This window comes from Glycine max, chromosome 8 (assembly GCF_000004515.6).
Source record: "Glycine max cultivar Williams 82 chromosome 8, Glycine_max_v4.0, whole genome shotgun sequence".
NCBI lineage: Eukaryota > Viridiplantae > Streptophyta > Magnoliopsida > Fabales > Fabaceae > Glycine > Glycine max.
In genome coordinates this window covers 41,777,025-41,792,981 of record NC_038244.2, presented here as the reverse complement: position 1 = coordinate 41,792,981, position 15,957 = coordinate 41,777,025, and the positions used below count along the sequence as shown (strand labels likewise).

Sequence of the window (15,957 nt, the reverse complement as noted above, 5' to 3'; positions counted from 1 at the left end):
TAATAATAATAATATTGTTTCATCTTTATATACAATGAGTGTAGCTTAGATGATAACACACTGAGTTTATAGGAGAGGATCTGAGTTTGATGTTCACAAAATACACTTTTGTGGAGGCACAATGAACTTCAAGTGTGACTTATCTTGGATCGAGAATTTTGTTAATTGTTATATACTTTGTTACAATTAGTTGGGATCCTTCCTAATGCTAATTTGGATTAATGCAACATTTTTTTTTGCCAAAAAAAAAAAAACCTCCACGAGTTTATTGAAACTGAGCATAAATTGTTTCCTAGGTTGCGCAATATTTTGATGAAAAATATCACTTGCTTCTTTGTGTTTGGGAAAATAACTTTTTGTTCAATGATAAAAAATAATTATATTTTAGATTATTGTAATACCATATTGAAGTTACACAATGAATATCAATAAGATTTAATGGTTATATGTATTAAAATACTATTAAATCATATCAAACAAGATTAATAGTAAATCATTTTAAGATTGAATTTTATGTAAAATAAATAATTAAATAAATTAAAACTCCACATTAACTTATTTGTGAAATATAATTTTTAATTAAGTTCATTTATAGTCATATAAATGAATTAACACTAATTATATAATTTTTATACTATTTAAAATATTAATTTTCACATTAACAGTAAATTAAATAATATTTGATTGCGTTTAATTTTATTTTTTAAAAATAAGGTTTTATATTGTAAAATAATATATATTAAAATCGTCTAAGACATTATTATTATTATATATAATAAAATAGTATGCATTATTATTATTATATATTAAAATAGTATAATATATTATTTGTTTCTTTTTTTCACTGGGTTCTTTATAAAAATTTATTATTATTTAAAGTTTTTAGTAATGAAATCATTTTTAAAATTAATAATATTTGTAGTTATTGATTACAATTAAAAATGTATTACCGTTTTCATCATTAATTATTAAATTAATGGTTTTTTTTTCTTCTTCTTTTTTGAAAGATGTAATAATAATAATAATAATAATAATAATAATAATAATAATAATAATAATAATAATAATAATAATAATAATAAATTAAAAAATATTAAATTTACAATATCTAAAAATAAATAAAAAAAAACTTACATTAATCAAAATTAAAAAAAACATCACCTTAAACAGACTAAAATTAAAAAATAAATAAATAATTACCCAAACCAAAAATAGAAAAAACGTCAACATACACTAAAAATATATTTTAAAAAAAATTTAAAAAAAATTATATATGGAGCATTTAATGCTAGACTTATTGTAACCTCTGTTCAATTAATGCTCCATTCAAGGTATGGCTGGTTTAAGATTTGTTTTATTTCTACGTACCTTAGAGAAGGAAACAACTTTCGCAAATGTTCCAAGTCAACATCCAAATCCTGATGTGTTTAAAGCTTATCTTTTTTTTAAAGCTTGTTTTAATAAAATAAGGAGTTTTATATTTTTCTGATGTGTTTGTTTAAATTGTTTCTGTTAAAAAAAACTGTTTTCTGTTCCCTCTCTGCTTATTCAATAAGTGCTTATTTTAAAATGACTTATTTTAAGTTTTAAACAACTGTTCCAATAAGATATTATGCAGAAAAATAGTTTCAAGGGGTTGAATTACTTGGGAAAACAGTAAAAAAAAAAGAAAAAGAGAGGGCTTTTGTGAAACATTGGCTAGACTAGATGTTAAAGGACAGAACATTGATCCACCAACCTAGAAATTAGGCATTCACAGTTTGTTTGCTGCAACATCTGGTATCATCCTGGATCTTAAAGTGATTCAAGAGTGCAAAAGAAAAGCTAGGATAAGTTGTTGTACAATGGACAATAATGGCTGAGGAAAATTCTTCAATCTTGCTGATATTAGCCACCTTCCATATCTTGATTATATTGTGAACATGGCAAAAGAGAAAGTGATAGACACCAGTATCATCTATGAACGTCTTAGAAAGGAATAGACATCGGTAAATTCTAAGGGACTTTAGTGAAATACAATTGTTTTCCTTTGTGCAATACTGTGTGGTGTTGAATTTGGAGTTATATCATCTTGTGTAGTAGAAGAATAATAATACTTGTCAAAAGAACAAAATCAAAATAATGTTTTGTCTTCTTTTTTTCTATTTTGCATTAATTAATTTAAGCTTCATTAAAATGTTTGCCCAATTTTTATCCGTAAAATAAATGTTTTTCTGTTGTGTTACTAAAAGAAATTGATTCATATGATTTGATTTTTCCTGGTAGAAATCTCAACTTGGGTTCAACTCTAGAAGTTCTTTGATAGTCGATGACTAGAAATCTCCACTTAAATAGTATCTAAAATAATTTAGTTAGGGGATTTATATTTGGTTTAGATAATTTGGAAGGTAAATCACACCAATTTGATAAAAAAAAACAAAAACTGATGCATGTCTATAAAGGTGATGAAATTGTGTTATTATTGACTCCGTTAAAATTTTATTTAAAATACAGGAACAATACAAATTCAATCCTTACGAGTTTATAGAAACTGAACATTTGTTTCGTGGATTGCACAATAATTTGATGGTGGTATTATTTGGTTCACTTATTAAGGTTAATGATATAGGTTTTATTTTTATTTTTTGAGAAAAAGGTTAATGATACAAGTTGAGGATAAGTGAGAGACCATAGAAAATAACATAATTCATAACAACTAATCGAGATCATCAATACAATTTTGTAAACAACATTACTATTTAGATAACAAGTGTATCAAGACAATTTTATTTTTACATAATATAAAGGAGGTTTAAATATATTTTTTATTTTTGTAAGTTTTTTTTTAATTTTACTCTATATAAGTTTGTATTTTTAAGTGTGAATTTATGGAATTATAAATGAAAATTTTGAATCTTAAAAAGATTAAAATTAAAAAAATATAAATTGACAAGAACTAAAAATAAAAAAAACTTACATTAATCCAAATTAAAAAAAAAACATCACCTGAAAGAGACTAAAATTATAAAAAAAAATAAAAAATTACCAGAACCAAAAATAGAAAAAACGTCAACATACACTAAAAATATATTAAAAAAAACAAAAAAAAAATATATGGAGCATTTAATGCTAGACTTATTGTAACCTCTGTTCAATTAATGCTCCATTCAAGGTATGGCTGGTTTAAGATTTGTTTTATTTCTACGTACCTTAGAGAAGGAAACAACTTTTGCAAATGTTCCAAGTCAACATCCAAATCCTTTAGGTACTTGAGATACACCATCTCCACAACCCAATCATTATTTTCCCCATGATCCAAACTTTTGAGTTTTCCTCCTGTTATATGTAGCTCTCTCAATTCCAATTCTTGAGGTAGTTTGCTAGGCTTCAACCATTCTGGAATATTTTGGCCAGGAAAGCCTTCAAGATGCAACTTTTTCAAACTTGAAGGCACACTTATCTGAATATCAATGTACCTTGTGTCAAATACACCCCATGATATTTTTAGATGCTCAAGTTCTGACAACTTTTTCAAGCTTTCAAACTCGCCTTCTTGGATCACAGCCCCACTTCCTATACGTATGCTGAGTCGCACTAGTCTTTTCAAATTTGCAGCAATATCAGATATTCTGCAGGGAGTCTTGCTAGAACTACCTAATACAAATCCCTTCAGTACCTTAAGCCTAGTCAGGTTCTGAATCCCCTTTGGCATTCTGTCCAACAAGTAGCACTCAGACAAATTCAAATACCAGAGACTTTGCAATGATGAAATATCACTAGGTAGCGTTTCTAGATTGTGACAGGCCTTGAGATCTAGAATTCCTAGGCTCTCAATTTTTACGATGGAAGGTGGAAGCTCGAATATTCTTGATATCCCTCGAAGGCTAAGACAGAGCAAATCCTCGTGACCACTCAACTCCTTGAGGAATTCTTCACTGTCCACTTCAATATGATGTTTTGGTGAATCTTGCATGAAACGACCCAGTTGAAGCACCCACAAATCCTTCATTTTGGCCATCCATCCGGGTCCAAAATTAAGATAACTTGCACCAAAATTATAAACAGCACGGAACGATTTAAAACCAAAACCATCACTTATTTTAATTTTACGTTGGTCAAGTACTAAACGTCCATACCCAATATTACGTTGGTCAAGTATTAAACGTCCATACCCAATATCACTGCCACGAGATGAAGATGAGGTCTTTATTTGTGAATAATAATCACAAAACGGCACTTCCTGATTTTGAAACAATGGACTTAGTGACTTGTGACGGAGCAACGGATTAATTTTAAATTTACTCGCAATGGGAGACTTGCCATTACCATGGGGTACAATTACTTTACTTTTCAAAATAGAATCAACCCAAACTGAATTCCAACGATAATCACCATACTGAGAGAACCAGAGAGCGATTTCCCTTCTCTTGAAAACAGCATTTTCAGGAAACTGCAAGAGAGATGAGAAGATACGTTTGTCAAAATCATCAAGGTTGTTATAATAGTCCTTAATAATTTGCAAGTCCTCCTCCTGATGAAGTTGTGGAGTGGTGGAAGAAGGGAGTGGTGTGACATGATGATGAGATGAGGCAGCAGCTTGAGCATGATGAGATGATTGTCCAGATGAGGCAGCAGCTGGCAGCAACTTTAGAGTTGAATTCCATATTTTCTGGCAAAAGTGTCCCTCCTCTTCCCTCAACTTAGCTATGTTTTTGTTGCGAATATAGCCATCCACAACCGCTAACGTGTCAAGGAGTTCTTCTTCATTCTCCTTCACCTTCAAAAACACCTCCTTTATCTTGTTCAACTCAGACTTCAAATCATTCAATTTCCCTTCTTTTTCTACTCTCTCCAGATCCTTCAACACTCTATCCACTGCTTTAAAGCGATTTGTTCGAATAGACATTTTCTTTTTTGCTTCAGGGACAGACTTTATGCTGGCAGATTTTCTGATTTTATGAAGCAAACAATATGTTTTTGCAACAAGCTAGGCTTTGAGATGGATTGCTGTGAAAAAACACTGTGTTTTATCAACAAGAGGGAAAAATTCAATGATGGAGTGGAGGATGATTTTGTGTGATTTTATGGAAAACAATATATTTTTACAATAAGATTGAGGGACACAATGGTGAGTGATTTTGTGGCTTGATGCAAAACTGAAGAAAGGACCTCAATATATATAGTTTTTGAAAATTATAAATTATGACATCAAGTTACACTCATGGGATCAAATGACAAAAGTTTAACGTCATCCTTTTCTTGACTTGGGATTTGATATAACTTGGTTTTCACTCAATATAATTTGTTTAGAAACTTAAACTCAGAAAATAAAATTAAATATGAATTTGTCTATGGTAAAAAACATATAAAATTATAAAATTAACAAAACAAGAAAATGCTAATTCGTGTAATTTTTTAAAACTCGGGCATAGAAAATATAAGATTTTTGTAGAAAATAAAGAATTTACTAAATTGAAACGGCAGAAATCATGAAGGAAGACAATAATAAAAAACAGTCTTTGCGTGGGAGAATGATGAAAGAAAGGTATCTTTCTTTTTGTTTTGCTTTGGCAGAAAATTATTCCAATAGACAATGACATACAAAGAATACCAAAAACATGTTGCACGTCATTCTTTCTTCCCATAAAAAACTGCCACTTTAGTGTATCCTTTGTTTCACAAATGGAATTATTCCAACATACTAAGAATATGACAAGCAAAGAGAACCCAAATACCCAATAACAATTTTGACATCATTATTTTTTCATCGAGAAATTGTCCCAGTAGTCCACCCTTTCATTCACAGTGAAGTAGAAGAATACAATTTTCAATTGTTAATTTTGTAATTAATATCGACTCATTAAATTAAGTGAATAGTCTAGCAGCATTCCCTTTACATTTACACTACTTTCGGCGCCAATTCCTTAGATTCAATACGGGTTTCATGTCCCAATTATCCCAATCCCCTTACATGTATGAGGGTGATTCCCTCCAGCATTGCTTAAGTATATTGTAAAATGTGTATTAATAGATAGCCATAGTATACCACGTTTGTGTCATTATTGCACACTTTATTAGTAATAGTTTATGAAAGAAACAATGTATTTTTATAAGATTGAGGTACAGAGGTGAGAGGTTTTGGGATTTAATTATGAGAAAATGATGAAAGAAATAGTATAGTTTTGCAGCAAAGCTGATGGACACAATTGCGGGAGATTTTATGACTTGATGTAAAACTGAAGAAATGACCGCAATATATATATATTAAAAAATATAAATTATTGCACCAAGTTTTTTTTTCTTTTCAAAGATTATGGCATCAATTTAGATTATCTTTGAGAAGATATTTCAATTCGATTTTAATTGAAAAACTCATTTGATTATTTAGTGAACAAATTTTTCTCAGTTGTTTTTTAGTATTTTTTGAAACATCACTTGAAATAATATTTTTTAAAATACCAACTTCTCACTTTTATATTTTCTTTCATTTTTATCCTTGATATATTTATTTATTTTAGTTGTTACATTTTTTAAATAAATTATTATTTTATTATTTTTCTATCATTTTATACTTTTCAATTATTTTAATAACTAATTTTATCGATCACTTATAATTTAATAATTTAATTTTTTTTTTAATTTCCAACTAGCTGCAAACTAGAAACTAATAACAAAGTTAAAAATCTAGTTTATTAAATTACATGTTTGATAAAATTAGCTATTGGAATAGCTAAAAATATAAAATAACAAAAAATAATAAAATTAAGATTTATTTTAGTAAGATAAAAAAAAATTTGATAAATATATTAAAGATAAAAAAGAAAAAAATATAAAAAGTTAAAAACTAGAAATTAATATTTTTAAAAAATACTTTAAGTAACGTTATAAATAATGATAGAAATTACTAAAAAAAACTTATTAATTGAATAACCTAAAAATTTGTTCAGCTAATAAAAAAAGATAAAAAAAAAATGGAACTTAATGCTTCTTGGTATTCACCGAAAAGAAATTGTTTAGAAACTTAACTCAGAAAATAAACTTATGAGTTTGTCTATAGTAAAAAAAATTATAAAATTCATACTATCATACATAACAAGACAATGCTGATTCACGTAATTTTTTAAAACTCCTGCAAAGAAAATAGTTTTTTTTTTAAACTTATGATGTAACTTGGTTTTCCCTCAATAGAATTTGTTCAGAAACTTAAACTCAGAAAATAAAATTAAATTTGAATTTGTCTATGGTAAAAAAACATATACAATTATAAAATTAACCCATAACAAGACAATGTTGCTTGTGTAATTTTTTAAAACTCGAGCATAGAAAATAGAAGATTTTTGTAGAAAATAAAGAATTTACTAAATTGAAACGGCAGAAATCATGAAGGAAGGCAATAATAAAGAACAGTCTTTGCTTGGGAAAATGATGAAAGAAAGGTATCTTTCTTTTTGTTTTGCTTTGGAAAGAAATTATTCCAATAGACAAAGACATGCAAAGAATACCAAAAACATGTTTCACGTCATTCTTTCTTCCCAGGAAAAAACTGCCACTGTATTCTATCCTTTGTTTCACAAATGGAATTATTCCAACACATGCTATGACAAGCAAACACAACCCAAATACCCAATAACATGTTTGACATCATCCTTTTTTCATTGAGAAATTGTCACAATAGCCCATCCTTTCTTACACAATGGGAGGGGGCGTGTTTGTAATTGGATCGGGTGGAGAGAGACAAATCAAAGCAAAAAGGGTTGAATGCCAATTGCGTACTTTTGACAAAGATTATTTTGAACATTTTGATTTTGAATTGTATTTGAAGACAACATCGTAAACAATTAAAACTTTCTGACAGTTCTTAAAAAAACATTTTAAAAAATTTATTATTCTAAGATGATTTTTAAGCAAATAAACATCTTAACATAATCATATTTTATTTCACTGAAAATTGTATTAGAATGTATTTATTTAAAAAATTAAAAAAATTAAGAATTCTAAAACAGTTATTTAAAAAACCGTCTTAGAATGTTTACAATCTAAGATGATTTTTTTAAGAATCATCTTAGAATGCATTTTTTTTAAAATTAAAATATATTGAAGATTCTAAGACGATTCTCTAAAAAAACCGTCTTAAAATTAATTCTAAGACAATATTTTAAGTAAATCATCTTAGAATGTTTTCTTTAAAAAAATTATAATATTTTGAGAATCAATCTCATATTTCTATTCCTAATCAGATGTTATTTCAATTTCATATTCTGAAATAATAATAATAATAATAATAATAATAATAATAATAATAATAACAATATCAACTTAAACCACCGATAATAATAATAATAATATCAATATCAACTTAAACCACCGATAATAATAGAATTATTATTTTACCAATAGTTTCACCCAACTGAATAACACAAACATTAACTGGGTCTTCTTTTCCATCAACTGGTTATCTGTGGAGTGTTGCTAGGTGCACCTAGTATTTTTGCTGGTGCACCCAGCAAACTTTTGAAATGCCAAAAATGCCCCTATCACCTTTCTTCCTTAAAAATGTCATTTCTTTTTCGGAACAGCTTCTTACCTCCATTTTCAAAAAGCTTTCTTCTCGTTTTTCACTTTTTCCTGCGACATTGTCTCTGGTTCGTGGGGGTAGCAAGGTTGAGTGTAGCGGTGAAGGTGAAGTTTCCGGCGTCAAGCTTTGCGGTGGTCGGTGGCAGCAAACGAGGTACGCAGATGGTGTTTGTTCGTCGCGGACGTACGGATGGCTTCCGGATCAAGTTGATCTGTAAGCTTTTTACTGATCAACTTGATCCGAAAGCTTGTTAATCCTCTTCCGGATCAAGTTGATCCGTAAGAGGATTCCGGAAAAAATTGCTAAAGCATGTCATGTCATTCGTGTAGTTGACAACACATACAGAAAGCATGTGCATGCATATTTTCAATATTTAAAAAATGCAGCACTAATATTAAAACTCATCTATATATATAGCACAACCTAACCTTGTAAGAAAGCACAAGTTTCAGTATCAACCCAAGTCTTACAAAAAACTATGGCATTCTTGGGAGAGACAAGCAGTGAGACAGTTGTGAACTCCACATTAGGTTTTATTTTTCCAAATGGAGCCATTGTTCACAACGACAGTGGTGTTTTCTTCCAAGCTTCCACTCCAGTTCCCATTCGAGTAACTAACGGGTGTGATTTTCAAACGTTAAAAACCAGAATACACAATACCCTTAAGCTAACCGACAAGCAATTTTTGGATGAAATTTACTACCGACAGCCTTTCACGTATGCAGGTAATCAATTTCGGTTTCAATGTATGCAACTGAAAGATTATGCTGATATTAACACAATGTTAATGTGTAATCATAAATTTTTGTTTGTTGGTCCGATTAAGTTATTATGTAGCATTGCTAGAACCCCAGATGGTATTTTAAACTTACTTGAAACTACTATGACCCCTACTCATGATGCCCTGCTATATTACAATGGGAGGTGGAACATGTCACGCCAAAATGAGTTTGTAAGTTACTCGTTCACAGGAAAAAATCCCAAAAATTGACATTCCCACCGAATATACCATGGATGAACTGAAGGATTTGATCAAACAAGTTGTGCCTCGTGGGATTCCCCCTTATGGTGTTGATGAAACACAAATGGTAACGCGATTGTTTTTTCGGAAACCAAGTTACCATAAGTATTCAGAAAAAGTTATAAAATTTGAAATAATTAAACTCAAAACCAACGAGGACGTGATGAAGGTGCTCATTGAGTCTAACTACTGGAAAAAGATTGGGCCAATAGAAATTTTAGCTGTTTTCAGTAAACCTTTACCGCAAATGGAAGATGAGTTGTCCTTGTCGCAAAATTAACATCAGTTAGTTAGTTGTAATATTTGATGGAAATTTAATTTCGTTCGACTATGTTGAAGTTAATGTACTGTTTGAATTCATGTATTGCATAATCGTTTTCAATTACAAGAATCTCAACTAAAAAAATAGATTTCTATATATAACAAACTAATTAATAAATTGTTTTTCTTCTTACAGATCAAGGTGATCCGTAAGAAGAAAAACAAGCAGGGACAATTTTGCCATTTAATAGCTTTGCTGGGTGCACCAGCAATAATGCTAGGTGCACCTAGCAACACTCTATCCATTCTTGGATGGCATCAAAAACGTGTGGAGGTCCAGTTGTGATATTATTGTCACGAGTTAATTTGAGGTCCAAGAAAAAGCTCAATAAACTATTACAAGCTTATGAATATAATGATGAAACCAGTTTCATTTCCCTCATATTTTTAGTGATATTTCAAAGAATTTGCAGCACAGATGTGTGCCACTTAAAATCACTACTCATCAGGCTTAGGCACTTTTTTCTCTCACTCCTGTTCATAATTTTTGTTTTGTAATGAAGTTACTTTGTTGAATAATAGGTGGAATTATTTGATTGACATGTTGGATGAAGCACAGCTAGCAAATGCTATTCTAGTGATTCGAAAAATGCTTAGAAGGACCTGTAAAGTCAAAGGGGAAAGCTTGTATAATGTAAAAACCATGAAGAATCAGATTAGGAAAAAAGGTTCCAAAGAGAAATTTTATGAATCATGTAGTTAATAAATTCATACAACTTTTTTTATAATAATTTTTTCAACATATCAATCTTTTTAATTCATATAATCTCTTCTTTGATCATGGGTTGGTTTGTTTGAATTAAAAAAACAATTTTAAAATAAATGTTTTATTAAAAATATTTTTTAATAAGTAGATAAGATTTGTTTTATCAAAATAAGTAAAAAATAATTTTTTTAAGTAAATTTTTTTTAGATAAAAACATTACCAAAAAAAATGTTTATTTTATTAAAATATATATTTTTTTAAATAAATAAATTTAAATAAACTCATCCCTTATCTCTTTACCAATATTTGTTGATAAAAATTGAAGACAAGATTTATAAAGTTTATAATAACTTACATACTTAATAAAATTGAAGACAAGACATTATCTGCATTGCTAGCTTATTTCTTGCATGTGAGCCTCCATTGATAACATTGAATGAAAGCATAGGTAGTACCAAAGTCTTGTTTCCAGCCAGGCAATGTGCTGAAAAATTAAAATAATACAAAAGTAGAACATGAGAACACAAGATTCACAAATATGAACTATTACTACTGAAAAACCTCACCTTGTACAGAGGAATTTTCTTCACTGCCGCACCAGCGTTACAGACAGCAAGTGATACTGATACTGCCAAAATAGCATTAGCTTCAAGCTGAAAATTTCAATATTGTGAAAACCGGATTAGCTTAAAATGGATAGCCAACACAGCTACAAAAACAAACTCAACAAGACAAACAAAAAAATAATAATAATTAAATAAACTTAAGAATTTTTATAAGAAAATTAGCAGTACTAAGCTTTCTTGCTAAATATTTAGCAAAGAAGAGGTATAATCAATTAATCATGCTCCACAGTCAAAAGATTCATAGTAGTTTTTAAAAGCAAGAAACAAAAGAACACACTTATAGATGTTGAGTGCTTCAATTGCAACGGCACAGGCTGCAGGGTGTCCAGAGTAAGTATAACCATGAGAAAATGAACCTAAAATAAGCAAACATTGTCAAAATACTAAGCCTGGTGATATAGTGATGATTCTTCTAATTTATTAATGAATGAATCAACCGCCATACCAAGTTTGTTGCTTTGATTGTGTATAACTTCTGAAATTTCTGGGCTTACAAGGACAGCTCCAATTGGCAAATATGCAGAAGATAGTGCATATAATTATTGTATGTTCATATTTAACTCTGATCAGCTTCACTCTTTCTATGGTTAATATTTGCTGTGCCTTGTTTATCATTTTGTTATTAGTTACCTCTCTGTATTTGCCACTGATTTAGATGTTAGAGAAGCATTACTATTGCAGCACTATGTATTTATCCAAATATTATTTTAACCTTTTTCGGCCTTTTATTGTTAAATGAAGAACTTTCAATTTTCAGCCTTTTCTTTACATTTGTTTTTTTTGTTAAATGTGTGGTGACAGCAAACATTTTGATGAGATATATAACTAATGTGTAAGTTAACTATAGGACATACAATATGCCTATATCATCAACTGAAACAGACAATTAACTTAACATTTTTAAAATTAATTTCTCAGTACGTAGTCAAGTTAAATAACTTTGATTTAACTATATTACTGTAAGAAAAAATTAATGATTCGTCATTAATATCAAAGAATTACTGTAATAAATATGGTAGAACATCCATCCCACTCCCACACCAAAAATAAAACAAAAGAAATCAGAGGAGATATTGCACAATCAGAGCTTACTCTAGAGTTATAATAATAAATGTTAGGTTATTACCGATGCTATGCAAGTTGGCATGGCTGTGCTATCTTCCTTTCTCATTGTTAATGATACAAAACAGCTTCCAGAAATTAAATTGCTACTTAGGTTATATAAGGATATTAAATGTAAAAAAGAAAAAAAATATTTATCCATTTGCATATGAATTTAACTTGATAAGGCTAAAACAAGAGGGGGGAAAGTATTTTTACCATCATCCACACATTTCTCAAGCATTATGCAGCCATCTTTTCCCAAGGTTACAATCGTAAATTTAAGTCTTGGCAATCTTAAAATAATTGAAACTAGTGCTCTTGGAATAGATGATGCCTCTGTCCAGGCCTGTTAAATTGTTAGTCACAAACATAAACGGGCTAATTACGAATCTAATCAGTTTTTGGGAATTGTTAACAGCAAATAAAACAGAGAATTTCTTTTGGAGAAAACCTTGAAGCTCTCTATTTGAGAAGTTCTGCCAGTGCTCTTCACTTTTCTGTTCACCCATTTCAGGATATCAGCATCAGTGATCTCCTTTCCTTGGGAATCAGATCTCAAAATTTTCAACAGTTGAAGCATTGTGAATCGCATGAGCTGCCACAATAAAGCTGGAAAAAATATTTTAGATAAAATTGAAAGCCAAAACAAATAGGTGGGAAAGCAGTCATAATTGTCTTAGAAAAAAAAGCAAATTATATCCATAACATTTGTGTGGAAGGTATAGTGAGATGAAGACATTACCAAGAATGAGCTTCTTATTTTCTTGCACAATGTCATTACCAGCTAGATTGACTAGTGAGAATCTCAGTTGTTTACCAATTTTTATGACCTGATTGCAGTTCTCGACTTTTCTGAATGGCATTCTAATTGGAGGTCTTGTTGCATGTTTCCAGTTAACTGATCTTGGAAATATGTTGTCTACCACTTCTAAAAGTATCCATCTACATGGCATAAAGTAAAAGGAATCAAACACATAAGAACTTAGTGAATTGATAAAATAAATTTTGATATCACATTCATTTAATTTTTCCCAATCAGTGGATAAACATGAGCCAGGTGGATCATTTGGTCATTATGTTTTGAGATCCAGAAAATTAAAAACTTGCACTTTTACAGATATACAAGTCTTTAGATTTTCGCAAAAATAATATATGCAGTTTAAGAAAAGGAACACATACCCATTTCTGACATCCTCAAACATATTATTTACATGTGTAGAAATTCCAAGACTATTGATCCACAGTTGGAAGCATCTCTCTTCTCTAGATGTTTGTACATCATCCGTCATCATCTCAGCATAGGACATCTTTTTAGTGTCTGTAGATAGACCACTCCTGCATTGTGTAGGGCACTAATTGAATAACTACAACACTTAAACAGATTAAAAAATTAACATGCATATGAATATTTATTTAAATTATCAAATAGTCTGCATAAAATTAACTATGCAATTCATTTCATACCTATGATGAAACAATTGTGCAACAAATGCAAGATTCAAAATTTAAAGTACCCTCTGCAACATCCCTTGGGGTCAAGTATCTTTTGCAGCCCATTCTCTCTGCGTGATCAAGAACCAGATTTGCCCTTTCATTGCCATCCTTGGTATCCAAGGTGACCGGACTGCAATGTTCAGGAGCAAGGACATTAAGCAGATAAGCATAGGCCTCTCCATCTTGTAAATAAATGGGTGTGAAAAAATTAGGATAATGGTTTGATAATAGCTTGATTGAATTTCAAATTTTAGAGGCAAAACTCTTGATTTGGTTCCATTTGGCACCGGAACATTAACATTAACCTCTTGAAGTGATTGAGTCCAAGAGTATTTCTCCAAATCCAAGCCATTACCTTTGTTTGGAACTGTCCAAGTATTAAAAGAAAATAAATAAAAGAATATCAGCCCCCAAAATAGATACGAGGGTCTAATGAACATTGAAAAAAAAAAGGCGGAAATCGCTTTCTTGGGTTTACCTCTGGAGGTGCTTTTGTCTTTGTTGGTGTCTTCGGCTTTGGATTTCTTCTCTTCCTTCAACCTCTTGTCGGATTTTCCCCTCTCCTTCGAGGCCTTGAGGTCCTCTCTCTTCTTCTTCTCAACCTTTTCTCTCTCCACCTTGAGAAACTCCCTCTTCTTCTCAACTGCGCACACCAACGATGCTACCTCCTTTTCGGCGCTCTTTGTCTCCAAAAAGTCACTGTGTTCGGAGACGAACTCGAAGACTCTCACCAGAAAAGTGATAGGGTTTGACATGTCAAAAGTACCACTGAACGAAGAGGAAGAGGATTGGGGTTGTGGTGGTGAAGAGTGAGCGGGTTTCTGCTCCTCTTCGTTGAAATTGGGAGATAATCACCATTGCAGAGTCGCTATATGAGAGAAGACATCGGGAAGAGGACAGAGGAGTGAACTGAGTGAAAGGAGAGGAACAACCTTTCAATAGTGTCCAAATTCAATCGAATAGTGTAAAACAAACACCATTTCGGGTAAATCTTGAAATGTTTACAATATTTACCAAATTTCCACCGCCCCTAAACAAAGATGGTTTTGAGGCAAATGACTTCGTAGTCTGATCTAGAGGGAAATCTATTTCTTGATGGTGAAGTAAAATAATACCAATTTAAATTGTTAATGTTGTAATTAATATCGATTTATGAAAATCTCTTAAATATATTTTTTATTCTTCATATATACTCTATTAATCGACTTTTACATGTAATTCTCAATAAATTTTTCCTTTAAATCAGATATCTGATATTTGAAATTTTTTTAGTAAGCAATGACGTGTTCATCAAATATTTGATAATACAAATTATGGTGATTAAAAAATGTTAGTATTTGCGCACAAAATCAATTTAAATTTTTTGACGGTAAAAAACTGTCTGAATCAATTGAAGGGGTTCTGGTTCAAGAAATGTGGTCGTGTACCTGGGAAGGCTAAGGAAAAAATCAAAAGCCTTGATGTGCGACGCGTGGCCATGTATGATTAATAAATGGGCAAAAGTTTGAATCAACAACCCCTCATCTCAACAACCCATCATCTCCCTCACCACCCTCTTTCACAATGCTGGAATTGAAGCTGCTGCCACTCTCTTCAACAACACCCATTAATGAAAATGCATCATAACAAGTCTCACCGTTGGATCGAAAAGTGTGTTTGATACTAAAGTCATAATCATCGTATTCATTAGATGCCCCACACTTCTAATGGAAAAGTGACACTTCCGGACGACGACGATATCCATACACACGACAATGGCGATGGAGCTTCTCTCACTGGGCCACGAGCACAATGCATTGGCGCTGGCCATTGTGAATTGCTTGTTGTCATCGCGGGTATCGTTTCCTTCGTCGTTGTTGGAAACAATGTCATTTCCAAAAATGATGTCTCCTTCCTTCATAGGTTTAGGAAATTTGTGCTCTTCTTCTTTTTCAATGAAACATAGCCATGGACAACACCAAAGCTTCATGCAAGTTGAAGTTGGGGTGTCAATCTAGCGCATTTGGGAAAGTAATGGGGTTTAGGGAAAGTGAAAAAAAAGATGGAAAATTGAAGGTAGAGAGAGAATTTGAGGAGAGAGAAAGCAAAGAGAGGGGGTTGAATGGATCTGATCGGATCTTCAGAGATGTTT

At 30.9% G+C, this 15,957-nt stretch overlaps 3 protein-coding genes across 15 annotated transcripts; all 3 read right to left on the bottom strand.

Moving 5' to 3' along the window:
• Nucleotides 1-3,130: 3,130 nt before the first annotated feature.
• Nucleotides 3,131-4,885, bottom strand: LOC102661060 (uncharacterized). The gene has a single exon (XM_006585994.2). It carries the CDS (start codon nt 4,883-4,885, stop codon nt 3,131-3,133), a length of 1,755 nt encoding a protein of 584 aa, XP_006586057.1.
• Nucleotides 4,886-10,171: 5,286 nt separating this feature from the next.
• Nucleotides 10,172-14,910, bottom strand: LOC100819904 (fimbrin-5). 13 transcript variants are annotated; one of them, XR_005886229.1, is made up of 12 exons: nt 14,305-14,900; nt 14,132-14,193; nt 13,797-13,956; nt 13,512-13,667; nt 13,075-13,274; nt 12,784-12,941; nt 12,549-12,678; nt 11,674-11,730; nt 11,506-11,584; nt 11,169-11,255; nt 10,958-11,086; nt 10,172-10,499 (listed from the first exon to the last, which is right to left on the bottom strand). XR_005886229.1 is itself a non-coding variant. In XM_041004705.1 (11 exons), the coding sequence occupies exons 4-10, from the start codon at nt 13,637-13,639 to the stop codon at nt 11,189-11,191; spliced, it is 744 nt and encodes a 247-aa protein (XP_040860639.1). In that variant the 5' UTR covers nt 13,640-13,667; nt 13,797-13,956; nt 14,132-14,193; nt 14,305-14,903; the 3' UTR covers nt 10,873-11,086; nt 11,169-11,188. The 13 variants fall into 13 exon arrangements, 11 of the variants coding, with proteins under 11 accessions (XP_040860642.1, XP_040860641.1, XP_040860639.1 ...); XR_005886228.1 differs by having other exon boundaries at nt 10,962-11,086; XM_041004705.1 differs by lacking the exon at nt 10,172-10,499 and having other exon boundaries at nt 10,873-11,086; nt 13,150-13,274; nt 14,305-14,903.
• LOC102664917 (protein BOBBER 2) lies at nt 13,924-14,581 on the bottom strand. The gene is made up of 3 exons (XM_014778519.1): nt 14,305-14,581; nt 14,090-14,193; nt 13,924-13,956 (listed from the first exon to the last, which is right to left on the bottom strand). The coding sequence occupies exons 1-3, from the start codon at nt 14,579-14,581 to the stop codon at nt 13,924-13,926; spliced, it is 414 nt and encodes a 137-aa protein (XP_014634005.1).
• Nucleotides 14,911-15,957: the final 1,047 nt, after the last annotated feature.

Bases quoted from the DNA above. Each gene is read 5' to 3' on its own strand.
- LOC102661060 (XM_006585994.2), bottom strand. From the start codon at position 4,885: ATGTCTATTCGAACAAATCGCTTTAAAGCAGTGGATAGAGTGTTGAAG.
- LOC100819904 (XM_041004703.1), bottom strand. From the start codon at position 13,639: ATGTCCTATGCTGAGATGATGACGGATGATGTACAAACATCTAGAGAA. The intron at 12,942-13,074 runs GTAATGTCTTCA...TATTTTTTCCAG, and splicing joins AAATAAGAAGCTCATTCTTG to CTTTATTGTGGCAGCTCATG. The intron at 11,256-11,505 runs GTGTGTTCTTTT...TGAAATTTTCAG, and splicing joins GAAGCACTCAACATCTATAA to CTTGAAGCTAATGCTATTTT.
- LOC102664917 (XM_014778519.1), bottom strand. From the start codon at position 14,581: ATGTCAAACCCTATCACTTTTCTGGTGAGAGTCTTCGAGTTCGTCTCC. The intron at 14,194-14,304 runs GTAAACCCAAGA...ATACTTGGACAG, and splicing joins AGACAAAAGCACCTCCAGAG to TTCCAAACAAAGGTAATGGC. The intron at 13,957-14,089 runs GTTTTGCCTCTA...TGAACATTGCAG, and splicing joins CAAATGGAACCAAATCAAGA to TCCGGTCACCTTGGATACCA.